General features: G+C 42.6%; 1 protein-coding gene across 2 annotated transcripts in view; it reads left to right on the forward strand.

The window, feature by feature from the left end:
- The first annotated feature begins 216 nt into the window (after nucleotides 1-216).
- Nucleotides 217-23,641, forward strand: part of Ncoa5 (nuclear receptor coactivator 5) — a 33,612-nt gene continuing 10,187 nt past the window's right edge. For both annotated transcript variants that reach the window (XM_041670604.1, XM_041670605.1), the window contains exons 1-3: nucleotides 217-351; nucleotides 13,119-13,185; nucleotides 22,414-22,740. In XM_041670604.1, coding sequence (XP_041526538.1) covers nucleotides 13,148-13,185; nucleotides 22,414-22,740 — 365 coding nt within the window. In that variant the 5' untranslated portion in view covers nucleotides 217-351; nucleotides 13,119-13,147. The remainder of the gene's footprint in view (nucleotides 352-13,118; nucleotides 13,186-22,413; nucleotides 22,741-23,641) is intronic.

The raw sequence follows: 23,641 nt of genomic DNA on the forward strand, positions 1-23,641 counted from the left end.
AGGCCAGACCGAAGAAGTCCTCTGCGGAGCTCCACAGAGACCCCGTTACTAGGCAACCGTTGGCGTTCCCAACCGCCGCCCGAGCGCCACTTCTCCTCGTCGCCAAGGAGATGGACGCCTCAACTCAGCCCTGCCGTAAACCCACACGCTTTTTACGTCACTGCCGTGGCCGCCGCTGCGTGCGCGCCCTCTGCCCCCACCAACACACTCCGCCCCGGCCGCCATTGCCTCGTGCCCGCGCCGGTCGGTTGGTGGCGCCTTTGTCCTACGGCGGGCAGGTGGGCTGAGGCCGAAGCCGTAGCGGCGGGTCTGAGGCGGAGGAGCGGCGGGGAGGCGGCCGCGCTGGTAGCGGTGAGTGCCGGGAAGCGGTGGCCGTCCGCCGAGGCGTAGTACTGATGGGCAGGCAGTTGGGGGTTGGGGGGCGCTGTGGCGGGAGGGTCCGCTCGACGCGCGGCCGAGGCCTCTTCTCCGGGTGCGCGCGCGAAGCTGCGCATGCCCGGTGCGGGGCGCGGCTGCCTCTGGCTCCGGTCCGGCTCCGGTCCGGCCCAGGCCTCTGTCTGGCCGAGCCCAGTTGGCAAGCGACTGTGGGCTGAGGTGGACAGCGCCGAGTCGTCTTTGTAGGATCGAGTACGCCCTGAGCACCAGTCTGTGAAGTCGCTCGCTCGCCCGGGGAGAGGGGCGGGGGCGGCGGGAGGGGCTCGGCGAATCAGTGGGCGCAGGCGGGATTCGAACCCGGGTCATGGACACCGGTCTCGGCGTCAGTGTCCCCACGCCAAGCAACCTGGGGTGCACTGTCGCCCTGGGCGCATTCTCGAGATGTCAACTTGTGTGACTCCTCGCCCGTTTTATGGAAGCGCACCCTGGGCCCGGAAAACCGGGCGAGAGAAACCGTGCCCGAGGTTCTTACACGGACATAGCGCCGCAACCCACTGGCTTCCAGGGCCCTAGCGCTGGGTCCTTTCCGCTCCACAGTAACGGGCCAGGGGCTGTGCTTAGGACCAGGTCCCCCAGCTTCCGTCCCTCGCGCTGCACCGTTACAGTCTGCCTGTCATCTTGTACTATTTACCGAATGTTAAATGTTTTTTCTAAAACCGACTCTGAACCCCCTCCCCCAAATACAGTTTGTTTAAGACGGAAACTTCAACCCCAAACCGTATAATGGAAAGTCAGTTATTTTTCTGACGCTCATAAAAGAAAAAAATAAATACCTGTCTATTAAAATAAACACTGTGTCCTTGTTCCTCCTGAAGTTGTGCGCTCCAGGCTTTGGGAACCGCTGCCCTAGGACTACGGGGTTAATTGTCGTGTTGTGGCTTTCACTGTATATAGGATTTTTCCCCCTGCGGCATTCCAGATCGCATTGAAATGCCCTGGGATCTTCGGGATGATAATTATCCTGTTTGTAAAAGGTTGCCATTACTGACTTGGAAGTGGAACCCCAACAGCTGCAAGAATCACCCCTCAGATACGCTGGACGTGCCGCCTCAGTTTTCTGTAGCACTGTGGTGTGGTAGCCCCCTTGACAGCTTATAAACCGATGTTTCTGCAAACACCGCTGGGACTTTTGACAACTGTACATTGACTCTTGTGTATCAGTATGAGTGTGAAACAATAACTTTGTATTGACCTTTCTGAACAGGGCCCTGGTTTTACCTTAGGGGATTGGAGATCCTTGACCAATGATTAACATGGATGTCTTTCTTCCTTTTGGTTTCCTTGTCTCGTCCATTTAGCTCATCTTTCACCTTCCATATATTCTTTGGGACCCCTGACATGCATACTCTTAACCTCTTGATAAAGACTGCTTTTCCTTGTACAGTGTGCTGGCGCACCCACCACATTGTAAAGGCATTTGTCTAGATAGCAGTGTTAACTCTCCCACTGGTTCTCTCCTCATAAATTTGGTTTTTATAAAGTATGAGAGCAGATTTACTTTAGTTCCTAAAATGAAACTCAGCAAAGCCAACTTGGGCCATTCCAGATACCCCCCTACCAAGGGCCGTAAGACAAGAAGTCAAGGTTCTTAGGTATATGACCTTGATATTAAGAGTAGAACTAAACATAAGGTCAATCATTGTCCTCAGATTTCCAAGCAGCAATCCTGTGCAAAGAAGAAAGGGGATTTTATTTTACTCAGGAGTCCATTTCAGAATATAAGCAAGTGGAGCCTCATTTATTAGTGCTCCTAACTAAAAATAAACAGCTTTTGGAAAGGCTTTAGCAGTCCCATGAGCAAAGGTTTGCTATGAAACTTTTTAAATAACCATTCTGGGTGTTCCGTGTCTGTGCCTGCAGGTGGCAGTGCCTTTGTAAGCTTGTCACTGTGAGAACTAGGATCCGCATGTGCTTTTAAGATTGAAAAGCCTTTTACGAAAAGGAAACCTTTGGAATATGCCCTTTAGTTTTCTGCTTTTGACTCCCTGCATGAAAAAATGTCTCTATTCCTAAACTCACATTGGCACTTAGTTGCAGAGGGGATCCACAGCTAGCAGCGCACGCGGTAACTACCACTCCCTTGCTCCTGCAACTTGTTCTCTGAAGTGCGTGCATTAGTGGTATTAGATGTGTTGTGAAGTTTTGTGCATATATGGAAATGGGAGCTCAAGGAGTTTTAAGATTTCTTGCCCAAGATCACATATTAAGAACATTTTGAGACAATATTGTTAGAGATAAAAGATTTCATAGGCAAAACTAGGCAATGTTGTGTAGCTTCCATAGTCTAGGAGTTCTGAGGTCTCTCTGTTAGCTAGCCCTGTGTGTGTGTCTGTGTCTCTGTACTTGTGTGTTTGTCTGTATGTGTGTATTAATGTACCAGAGATGATGATAGTCTCATTATGACTTTGCCTCTGTCTTCCCATGAACTCCAGTTAAATGTCCCCCCAAAGCATTGTTCTTTCTACTGCATTGCTTCCTGTACACCTTGTGGTTTATGAATGATTATCATGTGTCTTTAAGACTAATACTTTCAAAGCTCACTGTCAGCTTTTTGTATGTGCTAAAAGATGTGTCCTACGAACAGCATACATGGTTGTGTAGACTACTCTGCTAAGAGATAAGCTGTCAGAGCAGTGCCCAACAGAAGATGACCCTCTGTTACTTTCATTAATAGCAGCTTTAACAATGAAAGATAAAGGTAAGGCTACCTATTTATTCCTCCAGCTTCCACAATATAACATTCAGTTAGGCCATCTACTGAGAAGTCTTCCTAAAACCCTGGTGAAAGAGAAATAACCCTTAAACATCAACTGCTAGAAAGAAAAGCTATGACAGTGGCTAAAACATGGGAACACACAGTCCCTGAAAGCAGTGTGAAAAGTATAATCACACTGTGACCTCCAAAGGAAACAGGATCGCACAGGTGACACAGTCATGGTGGAGTGCATTCTGATGTTTTCCTTTAACTGATTTTGTTGTTTTTGAAAGCATGTTACCTTCATTAGCCCATTCTCTGGCTAATGAAGAGCAAACTTAATTCTGCAAGCCAGAGCTGTCAGTATTGTTTTGCTCCTAGGGTCCTCTTTGAAGTATTTTGTTTTACTACCTAAATGTAACTTTTGGGAAAAAATTAAGATGGCCACATACTTTCACATCCACACCACTAAAGCAGTGTTTAGTAAATCTGAAGTTAATCTTGGGAGACATTCCTTTTTAGGAAAAGGCATTCTTCTGAATGTAAGGTATTAGCTATCGAAAGGTCCAGAGACTTTCTAAATATTCCTATTGTTTCTAGTTCAGACTACACTACAACTTAGCTGAAAAGCTAAGAAGCAATCTAGTTCACACTATGAAGCTGAACCATTTTTAGAATTAGCATTTTAAGACAAGTGCAAACATAAACCAGAAGTTATCACTGTCAATAATAATCCTGGCTATGATTAGATTTTCTTCCTGATAGTTGGTGTTTGTTACTTCTGTTTGAACAGATTTAGGGAGACGTGTAAATGAAAGGCCTGTGTATTATATTGTGTAAGCTGGAGGAATAAATAGGTAACAAACTAGTACTTCCCAAATATTTGTTAAGTCCCCTTAGAATTGAGCTCAGTTACAAAATACTGGTCTGATACTCAGATTCTGTAAACTTAGGACAGGACCTAGGAATTTGATTTATTAATGAACTTTTAGTTGGGGATTCAACTCAGAGTGGCCCTGGGTTCGTCCAGCCCTCTGCTCTGAGGACAGGAAGTAAATAAACTTCCCAAGAGGTCCTGACACATCACCATTAAAGCGGTGTGACATAGGGAATGAATGTATATGTATAATTTAAGTGGAAACATATCTATATATATATAAGAGAGTGGGGGGAGGTTTTGTTTAATGGACACAGAGTTTTGCTTTGTAAGATGGAAAGGTTGCGAGACTCCTGCCTGACTGAATGTACTCACTCGTGCTCAAGTGTCCGCTTGAAGTGTTAAGATGGCTTGGGTGAAGCTGGTGCTGGAGCACACGCCTAGTGTGCTCAAGGCCCTTTGGTCTACCCCAGCACTGAACCCAAAGCTAAGATGATGGTTTCTTTGTTGTTGTTATTTTGCTGTAATTTTTTCAGTGATGCTAAGAAAATAGAGAATGGTTGTCATTTCTTTCTGCTATTAAAGTGTTAGAAAATTGGTTAAAGAGAAGCCTGGTGGCTATTTGATCAAAAGTTCATTTTATATTCCATTGTTAAAAGTAAAATCATAATCTTTTGAAATTTTCTCCACGTCTTTCTTTCACTGTTAAACCAGTGGTTCCCAAAGCGAGATACTGTAATGGGCAGCATTCTGTTTTGAAAATTTTGTTATGTGGGTGTGATGTGTGGGGGTGCACACATGTCACAGCATTCATGTGGTGGAGAGTGGACAACTCTGTGGAGTCTGTTTTCTCCTTCCTTTTCATGGGTACTGGGGTTTGAACTCAGGTCACTAGGCTTTTGTGGCAATTGCCTTTCTCCGTAAAGCCACCTCCCTGCCTGGCAAAAACTGCCTTAAGTTTAATGCTCCTGCCCTGTCTTTAGGCAGGGAAGCTTTGTTAATTTGGCTTTGTTTTGGTAATTTAGTTCATGTCTCATATCTAGCAGGTCCTTTTGCCATCACTTTCTTCCTTTTTTCACAGCAAAGTGTTTTATGATGTGGATTTAGCCTTAGACTGGCTTCATCTGCCCTCCTCTTCTCAGTGCAAACCTCCTGTGCTGTTCTGATTGGCTGTGTCTTTTGCATCATTCCTTTGCATTCACATGTGCTGGGTGGTTCTTTCCTTTTCCCAAGATGTTCTTTCTTCCAGTTCCACTGTTTCTTTCAGTCCTTCCTTCCTTCCCCCCTCCATCACCTGCCATCTCCCTGTGAGTACCTTTCACCTTTATTAAACAGTGAACCCCTGTAAGTCAGGGATGTCAACCTTGTTGTCTCCACATATCTGACACCTAGTACAGTAAGAATTTTTTGTTTGGTTTTTATTGTTGTTGTTTGTTTGTTTTTTTGTTTTTGGAGACAGGGTTTTGCTTTGTAACCCTGGCTGTTCTAGAATTTACTCTATAAACCAAGCTGGCCTCAAACTCGGAAATCTGCCTACCTCTGCCTCCTGAGTGCTGGGATTAAAGGTGTGCAACACCAACGCCTGGTTTATACAGTATGAATTCGACAAATGGCAACATAAAAGAAATAATTCCGTGTGTTAATTATAAACTGTCCTTCTCAAGTTCATTGACTTACTTAAGCTTTTCTTTTTTGTTTGGTTTTTTTTGTTGTTGTTGTTGTTTTGTTTTGTTTTTGGTTTTTCAAGACAGGGTTTCTCTGTGGCTTTGGAGCCTGTCCTGGGACTATCTCTGGTAGACTAGGCTGGCCTTGAACTCACTGATATCCGCCCGCCTCTGCCTCCCCGAATGTTGGGATTAAAGGCGTGCGCTGCCACCACCCAGCTGAGCTAAGCTTTTCTATTTTGCCTGTTTTAAAACTGTATTTTAAGTTTTTTGTAGTAGTGGTTTACTTTATATTAGCTGAACTTTGTGACTCTCAGTAAATCTTTTAGTTTGTCTCATTAAATCATCATAGGAAACACAGTAGAATATTCATTTTATCAAGAAGACACAGGCTCAGAGAAATCAAGCGATTTGACTGAATGAATTCCTTAAGTGGGGCTTCAGCTGGGATATGCTGATCCTAGCCAAAAAAAGGAAAGAGGGGGATCGGCAGGCACAGATAGGCAAAAGCTCAGTGACCTTGTTTATGTGGACTCTGAAGCCATCTCACAGCAGAAGAGTATGATGGTTACTGTGGGCTGTGGGTTGGGGAGATGATGGGGGAGGAGTAAAAATGCAGTTAGGGATAAGTGTTGAAAGTGATGGATGGTAACTTGACTCAATTATTCCACACTACATATATGTATGTACAGATGACACAGGCTATGAACATGCATACCTCTGTACCTTATAACATCACAATGTGTCCCATAATTACAAATGGGTATAACTTGTGAACTTTTTCATTTACATTTCTTACTTGGGAATTTCATCCATGAATGCTATATTTATACCCCCCCCCCAACTCCTATGTCCCCATCCCCAACTCCCTCTCAAATTCATGGCCTCTTTTTAAATTGTTCATTGATTGATTGATTGTTCATATATTGATATATATATATATGTGTGTGTGTGTTTGTATACATACTATTATGTGTATTGTATTATATATTTTATGTGTATTATATATACATGTGCACAGATCTGTGCCTGTACGTATGTGTACATCTATGTAACTACTGAGTCTCTTTATTTTTGCTAATGTGTACATGTGTTTAGGGCTTAGCACTCGGGATTGGATAGCCTGTTAGGACTTGTCCCTGGAAAAAAGTGATTCTGCCTCTCAGCAGCCATTGATTACCTATATGTAGCTCTTCCTGTAGGGGTATTATGGCCTTGTGAAATTTCCCCTTTCTACAGTGGCATGTAAACTGGTGTTGTCATTATACAAATATTGTCTAGACAGTGGTATTGTTGAGATTTCTCGGGTGTTTCTCCCTGCCATGTCTACAAGACACTGTCTGACAGAAGGTGTTTTGGATCTCTAGCTGTTAATATTGTTTTTCTGCCTCCTCTTCAAAGATGTTCCCGAGCCTTAGGTATAGGGGTTGTGTTTTAAATGTATCAGTTAGGGTTGGTTCTATACTTTCTGCATTTGACCAGCTTGTGGATTTCTTTTTTTTTTTCCTGGTTTTTTGACAGGTTTTCTTTGTATAACAGTCCTAGAATTTGCTTTATAGACCAGGCTAGCCTCTAACTCACTGAATTCCCCTTAAAGGTGTGTGCCTCCACTGCCTGCAGTGTACATTTCTGTAATAGTCATTTGCTGCAAAAAAGAAGCTTCTTTGGGCTGGGTGTGGTGGTACACTCCTTTAATTCCAGCACTCAGGAGGCAGAGGCAGGTGGATCTCTGTGAGTTCGAGGCCAGCCTGGTCTACAGAGTGTTCAGGACAGTCAGGACTGCCCCACAGAGAAACCCTGTCTTGAAACCACTGCCTGCAGTGTGTACATTTCTGTAATAGTCATTTGCTGCAAAAAAAAAAAAAAAAAAGCTTCTTTGGTGAGGGGTGAAAGTTACACTGTAGTGCTGCCCACCCTTTACAAACCAGGTCATAGGTTCAATCCCCAGAGTGCCCACGCCTCTCATCCTCTCTCTAATAACACACAAAATTTCACAGTTAAAAGAGCAGGAAATTGGGGTTGAGTAAATGGCTCAATGGTTAAGAGCACTCACTGGCTGCTCTTCAGAGGCCCTGAGTTCAATTCCCAGCAACCACATGGTGTTTCACAACCATCTGGGGCCCTCTTCTGGCCTGCAGGGATACATGCAGGCGGAACACTGTATACATAATAAATAAATATTTTTTTAAAAAAACAGCAGGAAATTACTGTTCATTAAGTTTTTTTGGAGCTCTTTGATCCCAATATTTAGGAGGCTGGGACAGGAGAATTTGGAACTAAAGGCCACAACAACAAAAATAATTTTCAACTGAAGAGTTAAAATATCAGTAGCAAAACCCAGAAATATTTTGGAAATATTTAGTTTGAGGTAATGGAAATTGATAAAGTAAATTCTACTCCATTGAGTATCTATGAGGCATTTAAACATTGGGTGTTCGGCATAGACTGGCCCTTTCCCAGGTTCCCTTGTGCTGTGATCAGTCAGCAAAATTGTTCTAAATAGAAACCATGTCTGTGTTAGGGCAGGCTTAGCCTGATATTTAAGCAGTTTGTGTTGGTTGGACTTGGATCTGAGTTCAGATTTTTTGTGTGGGGGTGATATTATGTATACATGATGTGTACATGAGTATGAATATACATGTGCGTAGGGATGTCAGAGTAGGACATAGGTTGGGTTCCCCTATTGCCATTCACCTTATTGCCTTCAGACAGGGTCTCTCACTGACCTAGACTGTGTGGCTGCCCTCAGGATCTGCTATCTCCACCTGGCATTACAGGCTGGCCCAGTGCTTAGCTTTTAATGTGAGAGCCTGAAACTCCCAGACCTCTAGATTTTTGTCTTGATAATAATGTGGTCTAAGATAAACCACATGGTTTTTGTGACCCTCAGATTTCCTCATCTACAAACTGAAAACCTCCTTTTTTGAGACACGGTCTCACCGTGTAGTTCTAGCTGAAGAGTTGTGAAAGGATTGGATCAAATCAAGCATGTGGTGTTCTGTATGGGCTTTGGGACAGAGTGAACACTTAATAAGTTCCTCTTTCCAAGAATGGTATGCAAATACAGTTAAAGATACAATAAATGCAGAATGGAAGGTAACTGTGGGGGAATGTGTAGTAGTCAGAGGGAAGTTAGCCTAAAGTGCCAAATAGAAGAAATGCAACAAGCATGGCTTCTTTTAGGGGGGTAGTTTTTGTTGGTTTTTTTTTTTCTTTTTCTTTCTTTTTTTTTTTGTGTGTGTGTTTTATTTTGGTTTTTGGTTTTAAGTTGTTTTGTTTTGTTTTGAGACAGGGTTTCTCTGTATCTCTGACTATCCTGAACCTCACTCTGTAGACCAGACTGGCCTCAAACTCACAGAGATCCACCTGCCTCTACCTTCCAAGTGCTAGGATTAAAGGTCTGCATTACCATGCGCAGCTTCCTGGCATTTTTTTTTAATCTCTGGCCTGTGACAGTAAAACTCATCACAGTTGTCCCTGATTTACATGTGTCACCAAAGCCATCTTCCTTTAAAAACCCTGCAGTAGGTGATTTTGCTGTCTTAGTGGGTATGGGTTTTCCAAATGGTGTCATCTTCATATAATGCCAGCGTAGTCACTCCTGGTTGCTAGCTGCTTTTCAGCTAAACTTTGGGGGCAGTTTTATTTCATTTGTTGGCCGTTATTGGAATTTTATGGGCTTCTGGAATCTTCAACAGTAATAATGGTGCTGTGAACCATTCAGGGCTCATGGTTCACACTGCTTTACATCTCATTCTCATTGTTTCCTGTTGCTGTGCCTGCTGAGTTGAAGAATTTAGTTGAAGGGCATGTCTATGGCTCCATAGTAGAAAGCTTACTTCACATTCATAAGGCCCACTACTGCAGAAACAACAAAACCCTTGTTTTGTAAATTATTTATATTCTCTCTCTACATATATATATATATATATGCATGCACATACATATATAGATACATACATATACATATGTATGTATGTGGAGCAAAACAGCAGTTCATGCTACTATGAATGAAACACGCATGTTTATAACACACAAGGGCACCTATTGAGCCCTGCGTGGCATATTAGTCTGAAATAAAATGAAAGTGTAGATTGGAAGCTATACACTGTCTGGAATCTTCACCCTATTCTGTCACGGTTTAAAGTGGCTATTCTGCTTCTGTGAAACATGCTTTCTTGATTATTTTTCCAGTTTTTTCTTACTCTATAAATCCCTTTGGTTGGTGTTGGTTTTTTTTTTAATATTTATTTATTATGTATACAATATTCTGTCTGTGTGTATGCCTGCTGGCCAGAAGAGGGCACCACACCTCATTACAGATGGTTGTGAGCCACCATGTGGTTGCTGGGAATTGAACTCAGGACCTTTGGAAGAGCAGGCAATGCTCTTAACCTCTGAGCCATCTCTCCAGCCCTTGGTGTTGGTTTCTTGACGTAACAATCTTTAACTGAGAAGTGCTTTGAACTTGAAGCTGTCAGAATGCTTGAAAACCACAGCTGTTCAGGCTGAGGTTCTATCTCCTGCTGATTATTGTAATACCAAATGGCACCTTGCTGATCAGATTATTTAACTGTATAAGTAGCATCCAAGCAAAAGTGGAGACGACATGGAGAGACTGACTTTGGTTCTTATAAAAGTGTTTGACCAGAATAATATGTCAGAAACAGAAAGAAGCCGTGTTTTTCCCTCTTCTGCTCTAGAGAAGCATTCCATTTTTTGTCCCGATAAAGCTCTGATTCTTGCTGCTTTTTTTCTTCTCCTTTAGATAATGCCATTTTTATTTCCTTGACGTTGGCTGTCTAGTTCTCTGAGGTGTCAGGAGGAAAAGAATGTGATTAATACAGAAGCTCCTTTACCAATAACTGCGTGTGTTTTCAGAGAAAAGCTCCCTCAACCTTTGCCTCTGGCGACAGGAACTCAGATCTCCAGAAGTTGTGTGTGTGCTAGGATTGTGAGGGGCTCAACAGCAGTGTCGGAGATGATGTTTTCACTACTGTCTGAAACCCTCTCCACTCTACCCTAACACGAGCAGTCCTGAATGAGGTCCTTAGCCAGAAAGTCCCATTTCATTGTCTCTGCATGTCACCCAAACTGAAAGATGGGTGAAATGAAGGTGGAAAGACAAACATTTGGCAGACCAAACTAAAAGTGTGTTGGCCTCTAACATATAAAGTAGTTTGTGTTAAAGATGCAGCTCAGTGGCAGAGAATTTGCCTACTACCACAAAACAAAACTAGTTATGGAGGCCAGCACTTGGTAGACTGACACCGAAGGAGTGTCTTGAATGTGGGACTAGCCTATCTCAAAGAAGTAGGAAAGGGGCAGGGAATTAAGAGTGTTCTCTCTCTCTATCTGTCTGTCTGTCTTTTTTTTTTTTGTAGAGGAAATATATGCCACACCATCTATATATCATTGCTTTCTATTAAGGAGAATAGATACTACATAGCAATTATGATAAAAATGGCTTAAGTATATAATTGTAAGTGTTCTTTAAATAATCTTTAAATCAAAATTGTTTTTAGTAACTTGGACATAAAATATCCCCTTTCTATTTTGAACCTCAAATTTTGCCTCAAATTTTCATAATATATAACCACTTTGATCTTGTAATTCCTATATGGTGACATTCACAGACTGGATACAGTGTAATAACCTTTCATATGCAGAGGGAAAGGACAGATTTGACAGAAACTTAGCAGTTAACATAGTACCACAGGGAGCAGTATGGTACCTAAAAATTCCAGCACTCCAGGGTATGTGGCGGAAGATCTGAAGTTCAAAGCAGCTTGTGCTACAAGCAGCACTATTTATGTGCACATACTAGGTGTACCCAGTGATAGTATCCGAATTCTGTGATTAGTTAAAGGTAGTGTATTTCCTCCAAATCCTGTCTGTACTTGAAATGTGTAATGAGCCTGATAGATTAGTAAGCTCTTGGAAAGCTTAACTTTTTTCTTCACAATTACATATTTTTTAAAAAATTAAGAATCAGAGAGATGCTCAGTGGGTAAAGATACATGCTTGCCTGACTTGATCCCAGGAACCCATGTTGTAGAAGGATATTTGTGAACTTAATTGTAAATTACAGAATCTCCTTCAGTATCAAAGCTCTGGCATCTATTTCTAGTCAAGTCGTACATAGAAAATATATTCTAACTTTAAGTAGAGATTATATTCTTCTGTGTCTTTGTAATTCAGGAGATAAGGAATGATTTGGGCAGAGTAAGTTTCTCTGGTTATGTAGATTCGTGTTTTCTTCAGTTTTGTTAAAAAATATCCTTCAGGTCATAATATAGAGACTTCTGATTTAAGTGGAATTACAGCTCTTCCTCACTTAAATGAGAACTTAAAAAATTGGCAGCTTACAGAGTGAGTGAAGCCTATAGTAGACCACTGTAAGCTTTTCTCACTGCCGTGGTCTCGCACATGATTGGAAACTGCTTGGGATTTTTTTTTAAATACATAATTAGTATTTTAAAGTATTTTATTATCTGAGTGTTTAATACCATTTGAGTCATTAGCTGTGATGCTGTTGACTGCTTCAGTGGAACAAGAGGGATGAAGCTGAACTGCAGTAGGAGGCAGTGTCTCTGTCAACTTTGGAACTCCTAATGCATTCATTTATTTTCTGAGAAGATCAGCTGTTATTCTGAGACATCGGTTGGTGTGTTTAGTACTCAATTACCTCTTAGAATATGGTATTTTGTTTTTAACAAAACAATCTTTCACTGCATGCATTTATCGACCTTTCTCTAAGCTCTTAAAATGCTGTTCATCCCATGGCACATGCCATCCTCTCTAAATGAAAGTTGACTAGGAATGGTTTCCACAACCCATATGCAACATGCTCGTGCTTACCTTAGCTTATAGACGTGAGCGAATCACATTCTTTTATTTTAAAAATTAGTTTCTTTCCTATATCTCATTCTGGAAGATTTCTATCCAATTAAAAAGCAATCCAGACTATGTTAAAAAGGCTGTGTTTCACTGTATAGTGATGTTTTAAGACAGTTAATTCTAGCTTCTTTTTAATATAAGAATTATTTACCTTATCCCCCCCCCCCACACACACACACAAACACAAAAATATCCAACTGACAACCACCTTTGCCTCCCTTTGGACAGGGCAATGTTAAGTTTAGGGTTTGGCAGGGTATTGAAATATTGACATAATTAAATTTGTACAAAATAGAGGGACATCTTTTACCTTTTACTTATACCTTTACTGTATACCTTTAACTTAATAATGAAAACTGCCCAAATGCCAGTATGTCTCTGAATGGATTTCCTCATACCAGCTGGTTGCCATTGTTTTTTTTTCTTTTTCTTTCTTTCTTTTTTATTTTTATTTTTTATTTTTTGGTTGTTGCTTTCATTTAAAATGTGCTGATGATCTTGTTTTTATTCCGTAGCATTGAACAGATGGGTTGATTATTCTTTACAGATATTAATAAGGCAGCGGAAAGAAGAAATATGAATACGGCTCCATCAAGACCCAGCCCCACACGAAGGTAAAGTACCCTGAAGCAGTGAGTTACCTTGGGAGAGTTGGGCTTTGGGGAGTTAAGCCCAACTTCACACATCAAGGGTCTTTTCTTCCCCCCCAACAAATGAGAAACTCTCAAGCAAACAAGAACCTTGTGTGAAGGGCCTTCCTACTTTTTAAAATCATACATCAGGAGATGCAGAGGAAGCTTTGTGTTTTCGGTGACAAAACCAGCAAGTTCAGCTTGCAGCGTGAGTTGCAGGCAATTGGAAGAGGATAAACCTCTATTTTCCCCCAGCTAACGTGTCATTGGGAGCCTTCAGAGCAGGAAGAGGGCCCCAGGGTCGTGTTGGTGTCTGCCTGCCATGCTGCAATGCAACAGGCAGCAGAGATTTGATTCTTCATTGCAAATCGCTGCCGGTCCAGACGTAACTCAGGTTTGCAGAAAGAGCTGCTTGAGAGATTGCTGCTGTGCCTGTGCTGCAGATCCTGTGTGCTCGCATGTTTGGGTTACTTAATTGAGGGGAAATAAAAAGGGCAAAACACTCCACTTCTCAAAAGTCTTCCTTTTTCTGAGCTTTCCTGCACATAGAGGAAAGGAATTTTCCCAATATGACCTTCCTTCCATGTTGTAGTAGGAGCGCGATGGCTAGTTTATGCCCCAAAATAATTACACGGAATCTGTATTCTTTTAAACACTGCCTGGCCCATTAGTTCCAGCCTCTTATTGGCTAGCTCTTACATATTGACCTAACCCATTTCTAATATCCCTGTAACACCACAAGGTGTCTTACCAGGGAAGATCTTAACCTGCGTCTGTGTCCGGTAGGAGAATCATGGCGACTCCTTGACTCAGCTTCTTTCTCCCAGCATTCTGTTCTGTTTACTCCACCCACCTAAGGGTTGGGCTATCAAATGGGCCTAGGCAGTTTCTTTATTAATTAACCAATGAAAGCAACAGATTAGAAAGAAATCACTCCCACATCACTTCCAGTGTAGACAAAAGTCATATCCTTGGTGTGTACTCTCAAGATACAGAGGAAGAACTGCTAGTGTTCCATTGAGATTGTATGCACACTTTGTGGTCCCATGGCAACTTGCAAATGGGATGCAGTATGCGCAGTTTCGTGCGGGATGCAAACCGACACAATGTAGTTGATACCTGATGTCCCTTGAAGGCTCAAGTGTCCTCTGGATTTTGCTTTTGCTCCTAAATAAAATGCCAGACTTCTACAGAAACTACAACCCACAATAAAACACATTCCAGGCCAGTGAAATGGCTCAGAGGGAACAGGTACTTGACACTAGCTCAGCTGCTTGAGTTGGATCCCCAGGACCAACATAGTGGAAGGAGAGAACTGACTCCCATAAGTCTCTTAACCTCCACATGTGTGCGCCGTGGCACCCCCTACACAGAATAAATGTAAATTTTGTTTTGTTTTTGTTTTCTGAGACAGGGTTTCTCTGTGTAGCCCTGGCAGTCCTGGAACGTAACTCTGTAGACCTGGGTGGCCTCAAACTCACAGAGATCCGACTGCCTCTGCCTCCTGAGTGCTGGGATTGAAGTTGTGTGCCTCCACTACCCAGCTGTAATTGGAATTTTTAAATGAAACTACATTCCCTGCATGAACTAAGTTTAGTTGTTCAGACAGAACCCTAATGTACAAAGAAATTGAATTTAACACCACACTGCAGCTATGCCGCAGCTGTCACGTGGATGTCCTAGATATCTGTTGGTTTCATTCTACAAGAAGGCATATCATATATTTTTCCTTCTAATCCTTTAATGCCTGTGACAGACTGCAAGTATAGCTCACTTGGTGTTGGGGTCCAATGCTAGCCCGAACCCTCAATTATTTTTCTCGACCAGACCCCAACATATACTATCTCTCTCTGGACCGGTGTGGAGGAGACGGAAATAAAGACACGACTCACATGGTTTTATCAGGAGGGAGATTCTCAGAGATATCTCATGCTATCTTGAGTTTACGTTCTGAAAATTTTCTCGTTTATTCTCCATTCTTTCATACCAAAACTTAACTAAGGTGGAAATACATTAGCATTCTGTCTCCTAGGTAACCAGGTGAATGGCTTTCAGTCCGGTCCACGACTACCTGTCTGCTGTAGGTTTGAATTAGCATTTCTATCAGGTGTCCTCCAAATTACAAAGGAAGGAGCAAAACATCTTGACCTTTTGTTAGATTAGCTACAGCCTGCCTGGCAGGATACCTGACCTGTCTCAGGTGTGGCCTATGGCTTGATGGTTTGGCTGCCATGCCACATAGAAATATGGGCCTACAAGTTGGTTGGTAGAAGGCTTGCCTAGTGTATACTAAGCTCTGGGTACAGTCCCCAGTACCACATAAACTGTGTGGTGGTGCATGCCGTAATCCAGGCACCTGTGAAGTAGACGCTAAGAGTTCAAGATCATCATCAACTGCATAGTAAGTTGAAGACTAGCCTGGGATACACTAGAGCTTGTCTTGAAAGAAAAAGAAAAGAGAAGAAATGATTGATTGTGGCTTGCAAATAAATACTTCACTGGCTGACTTACAGGTGTGTGCGAGGAGCTCACATATTGTGAAGACACAAATCCTTAAAACTTAAAAGATTTCCATGTAGTATCTCCTTCAGTCAGGCTGTATCTAACTAGTGTAGGTTTAGGGCAGTCACAGTCCCATCTCTATTGTCACTCATTGCCTCCGTAAACATGCAGTGGGTATAGCCAAGAGTTTGCATCCAAGGTCAGAATTGTAATTGCTAATGACTTGAAAGAGGAGATGTGATATGTGTCATTTTCAGAGAGCACTAGTATGTATTTTTCTCAACTAAGTGGCTTAAATGAATATGGAATGTATAACTATGAAGACATTGACTCTACTAGAAAAATTCTCTCTCTGTGATGCTTGTAGTCTCCGGATAGAATCAGCTATGTTTTTATAGCTGGAAATACAAAAAAGAAAGCACACACACACTTTCTAGGATAGTCACTCAGGGAACATGGGAGCACCATGGCACTGAAGCTACATCTGGCCCCTAGGCTGAGAAAATCTGGGCCTGGTGTGGGCTTTTGAAACCTTAAAGCACACCCCCAGTGATACATTTCCTCCAACAAGGCCACACCTCCTCATCCTTCTAATCCTTTCAAATATATGTCACCATTCCTTGGTGACTAAGCATTCAAGTATAAATGCCTATATGGTCATTCTTACTCAAACTACTGCAGGAAGGAATAGTATTTTTTTTCTTTTTTAAAAAAATAGCTTCCCACAAGCAAACAAGTATATAAATAGCGTTAGACAGAACCCTTTCAAATGATCTCCCTACCAGGTAAACAAATGTGCAGACATCTTGATAGACCTCAGAACTAACCTCTAGACAGATTGTTTGAATGTAGATAGGGTGTGGCTTCTTGCCATGTTCACGATCAGCAAGACGGACTACTAGGCTAGTGCCATTTGATTAAAGTTTTTCTTGTGATATGTGACTGGTTTCCTTGGCATTTAGCACAGTGGTGTTCTCTATGGTTATGCTTATTTTGTTTGAGGGGAAAACAAAATGCTCAAGTTTGGTAAAATTTGTTTTGAGTACCACTTAAAACTTGAACAAAAGAAGCTCAAATTTTTACCTTTAAAAAAATAGAAATAGATCAAGACAAAGTAAATGTACTGAAGTAAAAGTAGTGCTGTTTTGGTCACTGCCCTACCTATGCTTCCTTCTCTGAACACACCAGTAGAACAGCAGTGGAATACATGTGTAGGTAGGGCAGGACTGCCAACCTCTTGGGTGCATGCTTCCAGTCAAAGCCTGAGGTAGCTCAGTGTTAGCAGGTGAGCTGCCTTCATTGAGCAGCCCAAACCCTTCTTCCTATGCACGTGGTTGCTGTTTTCTGGAGTAAAGCTTGACACTGAACTGGCGACCAGCATTTTCTTTAAGATACACCATTATCTCTTTGTTCTGTCTACTCTAAAACAAAAAAAAATGTTTTTAGGTGTGCTGGCCAGGCCTTTATAACACTTGTTTTGCTGGACTTTAACCTTGACTGTCAGAACACCTCTGTGTCTCTGGGAGTTTTCACAGGATTATCACCTCTTTAGATGTCTCTGTGAACACAGTTCTGCTGGGCTTGCTCAGTGTTCAGTAATGTACCTCCCTAATGATTCCAGCTGTCAAAGTGTAATTCTGACTCTGTTGGCCTGGCCAAGCATAGAATCTGCATGAGGGCTCCTTATTCACAATCACATTTCAGCCTGGATCTTTATTGCACAGCCCTTGGGCTGCTTCCTTAGACCACTGTAGTGCACGACATACTTATCCAGGTTGTCTGGAGCTGGTCAACAGGTGTTGGTCTGCTTTCGGGGACTGAGTTAGAATTCTCATGACCCAGATTTTTGAAGTTGCCATTTTCAGTTTATCTTGAAAACTAGATTTTGCAACATATCCTTGTGCCAGTGTGGCCTCAAATACTATTTCCTAAACCTTCCCATATGACCTAAAGAACAATAAATAGAATTACTTTCTCCACAACAAAAGCTCCTTAGGGGGTTTTCCCCTTTACATTTTTGAAGGATATTGTCCATATGTATATGCCTCTCTGGTGAAAGCCACTGGTGAAAGCTCATCAGAAGTAACCCAGCTCTGGACAGATTTCCTGTATGGCCTCAGTGTTTTCACCTTGTCCATGTGGGCCTTAACTTCTTCCATAATTGCTTGTTCCGTTTGGTATAAGATTGCCCCAACTTTCAGTGGCATCACAGTGGAAGACTCTCGGCTGTGATTTACCTCTTCAAGAAAAGTCATCAGATCTCAAGAAGTGCCACTTCTATCAATGGAGGAGCCAACATGCTTTCCAGGGAGAAGCTTGAGCACCTAAAGAATTTGGACCTGTGAAGTGTACATCTCATTGTACCTCGTTTCCTACAAGTATTTGATGATAGAATTCTACAAGTCCCTTATTTCTCACTACCTGGAGCTGTCATGGTGGAGGCTCAGCGCCACACGACATTTAGATAATGGTATTTGTGGGCAAGATCTATGAAGAGCTAATGAAGGATTTTTCTCAGGATCAAATGAAGGCTAATCCTCCCAATACTTTGGTGGACACAGGAAGAAAGGAGTCACTGACAAAAAAGAAAGAAGATAGGGCCTTTCTCCTGAACCTCCTGGACTGCCAAAACCAAGGAACACTGTCCTGGATCTGACGTTTCAAGCTGGCTGAAAAACAGCTCAAGTCCAGCTCAGCCTATTAAGCTGACCATCTGTCAGTTCTCTGTATGCTCTCAAATGCCTAGTACCCTCCAAGCTCCTTTAGTGCCCAGCAAGAAAGCCTGTCAACCAGAAGCAAGTCACTGCTATTGAGCCGTGGTTTTTCCCCCTCACCTAACCCTGCCTTATCTCTAGAATGTTGCCCAGTGATTTGATTGTCTCTTAAAGAGCATCTGCCTCCCTTTCCCTCTCCCCCGAATAGATCATGAACATGGAGCAAAATTGTGTGTTAACCACCTGTCACCCTTTGTAGTCTCTGGTGCTGCTGCCTAACTGCCGTGTTGTGTTCCTTTGTGGTCTCTAGTGGTGTAGTACATGACTGTGTGCTGTTTTGGCTTCCCTTTGTAAACACTGCTTGTGCAGTGACCTTGTGAGCTTTGTGTGCTCCAGAAACCTGCTTGTAACATACCTATCATCTAAGGTCAAGCTCCTCAGGCAGGAGTTTGCCCTCTGCCAGCTCTGGACACTGAACACAGCACTACCTTGTTAACTGTTTTTGTTTTTGAGAAAGGTGGTGGGATCGAAAGCAGGAGTGTCATTGCTCTGAGAATGTTATTTGGGTCCTAGAGTAGCCATAACAGGATTTTATTGTTTCATTTTTGTCTCTGCAACAACAGTGCTCTGCCATGTTGTTCATCTGGAGGAGGGAAGCGTTTGCCTTTTTGTTTTGGAGAATTACTGTCTTTACTGCCCTCACTACCACCTCTCCTTTGCTTCCATCCATTCCCCTTTGGGAATATTGTCCTTTTTGCATGTTTATCCGGAAGAGAATTATTAGCTTTGTTGCACATGGACTTCAGTCTTTGAGGGAAGGGGAAGGAATGTTGTGTCATACAAGAAGTATGGACCCAGGCTGTGAGGACAGGGTTGTTAACAGTCAGCCTGCAAAGGTAAACTACCAGGTAAGATGCTTCAATGGGGTGGAAAGAATAAGAACAACTTGGTGGCGCATGTAGGAGCACCACAAAAATAAAAACAGTAATAACAAGAGCCAGCTATGGCATTCATAATTGTCATAAGGCTGCAGATAGCATGCTGTGACACATGGGGTTCTTAGCCACATTCTCCCAGCCCAAGGCCTGTGTGGTCCTCAGTCCATCAGACTCATGCTATTTCAGACCTGATTGCCAAGAACACTTGAAATCTGATTCCACCTCTAATGACTACTTCTAATCGCTCCCCAAGGCAGGTTTATCTGCCGGTCATTAATAATCTAAAAATACTTTGTATTTGTCACTTCCTGTCGTATCCTGACTGTTTGCCCACATTTACACTGTAGCATATGTTCCACATAGCAGGACAGTTCTGTGATACAGTAGGAGCTTGGCAGTCTTGGTTAGTCTGCACTTGATTCTGGTAAAGAATGTTCGGCACCCATTTAAACACCTGGCTGCTGCTGTGTGACAGTGCTAACAAATCAAAGAGTACTGATGAGCCCTAAAATAGAGGACCAGAATTGCCACAGCTGTTCTGGAAGCTGAGGCAGAAAACTCTCTTGAACCTAGAGTTTAAGACCAGCCTAAACAACCTTACAAGCCCCTCATCTGGGGGAGGGAGGGCAAAAAATGTATCGAAAACAAAATTACATTTAAATTGTTTTTGCTGTGGTTGTAAGGATGAAGAGAAACAAAGGCTTTCTCAAGCCAATGGCATTGTGATAGATGCCTCATATGTACAGTGGTGATGAATGCCAGAATCTCAACAGAGGTCAGTACAGACATTTTCTGAACTCCTTGCTGTATCTTAAGGGCACAGTCTTCAAGACAGCATTCTGTCTGTAGAGTGTCTATGTGAACAGGTGCCACCAACCTGCCACTGGGCAATTTTTTTGTTTTGTAAACCATATAAAGTGTATTTACATTCAGGCAGCTGCTCTGTGATATAGCCTTAAAGGAATATTGTTGCACATGTGGTCCATTATTGATTAAAATGTTGTGTGCTGTATGACCATTACCTCGGACAGTTTGCTGAGTGCAATAGTAGTGTGTGTAGAACACGCTCCTTCCAGCGTAGTTCTGTGTGGTATGTTTTTAGGGCAGAATCAGATGACATCTTTGTTCTGAAGATTTTGCAGTCTACTAGTGAAGATACACTAAATGAATCTAGAATATATACATAGTCAATATGAGAAAGTACAGTTGTTGGGGTGGGATGCAGCTCAGTGGTAGAGCACCCACTTTTAACATACATGATACCATGAGCATAACCCCTAGTACCACCCCCCAAAAATTATAGCCTTGACATTTTAGAAGCAGAAAGTAATTTTTTTCCATACTTATTAGTCATGTCTCACTGTGTAGCCCTCACTGTATAGCTGTCTGTATCCCCTTTCTGTGCTAGACTAGCCACAAAGTCAATGGCAATCCTTCCACCTTAGCCTCCTGAGTGCTGGAGTTTCAGTCAGGTGTTGTAGCACACACACCTGTAATCCCAGCACTCGGTGGGAGGCAGGAGGATCATGAATCTAGGGTATGAGACCCTGTCTCAAATATCAAAAAATAAACTTATTGAGAATCAGGGCATAGGGGATATTTCTATACTGAAACCTAAAAATGGGATCTGGGTCCATCCTGCTGCGCTATAGGATCAGGAAAGATCTCAGCTGGGTGTAGATGAAAGGTCCATACAGTAAATTGTGGAGGAAGGAAGTGCTGCAGGGTTGAGGAAGTTAGGGACCAAGATTGTTCAGGCCCTTCCTACCCGTGGTGGAAATTATTTATTGAATTTAAATACTGTGGGAAATGAACAAAAGAGTTTTACTACATAAATATTCCAGCAAGAGCAGAAAGGAGAGTTCTAGAAGGTTCTAACTCTGGTTTAGAAGTTAGCATTGGGTAGTACCAGTGAAGGTAAAGTGGACAGAACTGATGCCAGCTTTCAGAGAAGGAAACTAACGTGTGTGATTTAGACAGAACTTGGAGCCTGAGTGCCTCTCAGTCGTGTCATTTACTGCAGTCGAGAGCTGTGGTGGAGCCTGTTGCGGAAGATCAAAAGTTGAGGACAGGCATTATGGAGGATGTAATCCTGCTAGTGGGTCAGACATGAAGGAAGTGGCTGGAAGATGGCACATGGGCTTGCTTGAGAGGATTGGTGGCACTTGGACTCATGTAGGAAATAGAGAAGCCATATGAACAAAAGTGTGCAAACAGGTGTGTTTGTGAATTAAGTCATAAAAGCAACTTAGGTTGAGCCAGTAAACAAGAAGGAAATAGTGGAAAAGGACCTAACAAGATTCTGTGCAAAGAGACTGCTACCAGCAGCAGAACAAGAGCTGATTATTTTAGAACTGTTAGCTTGGCATACCAGACTGCTCGCTTTTTCTCTTGTGATTGAGTGTCCTGTTGAGATTTTTCAACTGGTTTTCTATATATACTGTAAAAATTAGTCCTCCGGTTACTTTGTATGAGATTGTGTCTGAGCAGAGTGATAGATGGGGTAACTGTCCTTAAAATTCTAGTCCTGCTCTCACTGTTAAAGGGCTGTGTTTGAGAGGAAAGATTTGAAGGGTGGTACTTTCTCCCATAAAGAGCTGAAAGGTTGGCTTTTCCTTTATGAACCTTGACCCTTACTGTGCCCTGTAGTCCTGACCCATGAAGTCTTTTTCAGATAACTGATCATGGGAGGAAATAGCATGTAGGGGAAAGAACGCTCACTTTGAAAGTCTGTTGCAATGGAAAGGCTAACTCGGCATGTGTGAGAAGCACTGCGTAATGCCTGAAGCCTGATGACTACTGCTACCCCAGCCACAACTTTGGGCTTTTGTTTGTGCATACTTCTTTTGATGCTATAATCTTTGAGGTTCTGGAACTTTCTAGGACTTATTGTTAACAAGATGGGGACTGTCCTAACATTTTCAGTTATGTTCTCACTGTGTGTGCTATATTTCAGAGAAAAATATTTGGAGGGAGGTAGCATTCTCCTATAAAGAACTAAAGGATTGGCCACCCAAAGTTTCTTTGTCTTAGCATGTTTTTGTTAACTCCCACAGGGATCCATATGGCTTTGGAGATAGTCGAGATACAAGGCGTGATCGCTCTCCAATTCGAGGAAGTCCAAGGCGAGAACCCAGGGATGGCAGGAATGGCCGAGATGCCCGGGATAGCAGAGACATTCGAGACCCTCGGGACTTGCGGGACCACAGAGACAGCCGGGACATTCGGGATCACAGAGACAGCAGAAGTATACGTGATGCTCGGGACCTGAGGGATTTTCGGGACTTTCGTGATCTAAGAGACTCTAGAGATTTTCGAGATCATCGAGATCCTGTGTATGACAGATACAGAGACATAAGAGACTCCCGAGACCCTCTGTACAGGTATGTCCAAAGCTTGTCCATCTGCCTTTTTGTTGGCAACTTTTCTTAGTTGTATTTGGGGGCACTTACTGAAAATTCTGTATAAGTGACCTTGCATTTCCTTATATTCCTATCAAGTAGCACTTGTTAAGTTTGATGAATGTGTAAAAGATTGATGAATTGTGCTTATTAAAAGCATCTGGAGCTGGGTGGTGGTGGCGGCACACTCCTTTAATCCCAGTACTCAGGAGGCAGAAGCAGGATCTCTGAGCTTGAGGCTAGCCTGGTCTGCTGCAGGAGCTCCTTCTGCTCCTTCAACCAATATCCTTTAAGATACCAGCCTGCTTGGGCATGGTCTCTGCTTCCAGCTACTAGACTCTGTACCTGGTCTCAAAGAGGGCTGTTGTCTAGGACAGTGATCTGTAAGCTTTCCCTTTAAGTAAATAACCCTTTTATTAATCATAATTCCAAACTGGTGTGGGATTGTTTGGTGACTTACATCTACACTGGTCTACAGAGTGAGTTCCAGTAGAGCAAGGAGAAGCCCTTTCTCAAAAAAACAAAAAAGCATCTGAATCATCCATGTTGTGAAAGACAGTGTTATACAAACGAAAGCAGAAGCAAATCCATAAAGACAAGAGATCGCTGGGGCTGGGGAAAGCAGGCAAATGATTTTTTGAGGTTGTCCAACAGTTCAAAATGAATAATGGTCACAGCTACATGGCACTGGGATTGTAGCGCCTGTGAAGTATGCGCTTAGGTGGTTTAATGCCCATATGGTGATGTACAGCACAGGAAATTGAGGCAGGGAAGTTCAAAGCCAGCCTTGGCTATAGAGCAAGTTCAAGCCACATGAGACCCTGCTGAAAAAAAAAATGTTAAAATGGCAAATTATTGATACATATTTTACTACAGTTTTTTT

Source organism: Microtus oregoni, unplaced genomic scaffold (genome assembly GCF_018167655.1).
Source record: "Microtus oregoni isolate MIOR12 unplaced genomic scaffold, Mior012 000020F_ref0000438, whole genome shotgun sequence".
NCBI classification, from domain to species: Eukaryota; Metazoa; Chordata; class Mammalia; order Rodentia; family Cricetidae; genus Microtus; species Microtus oregoni.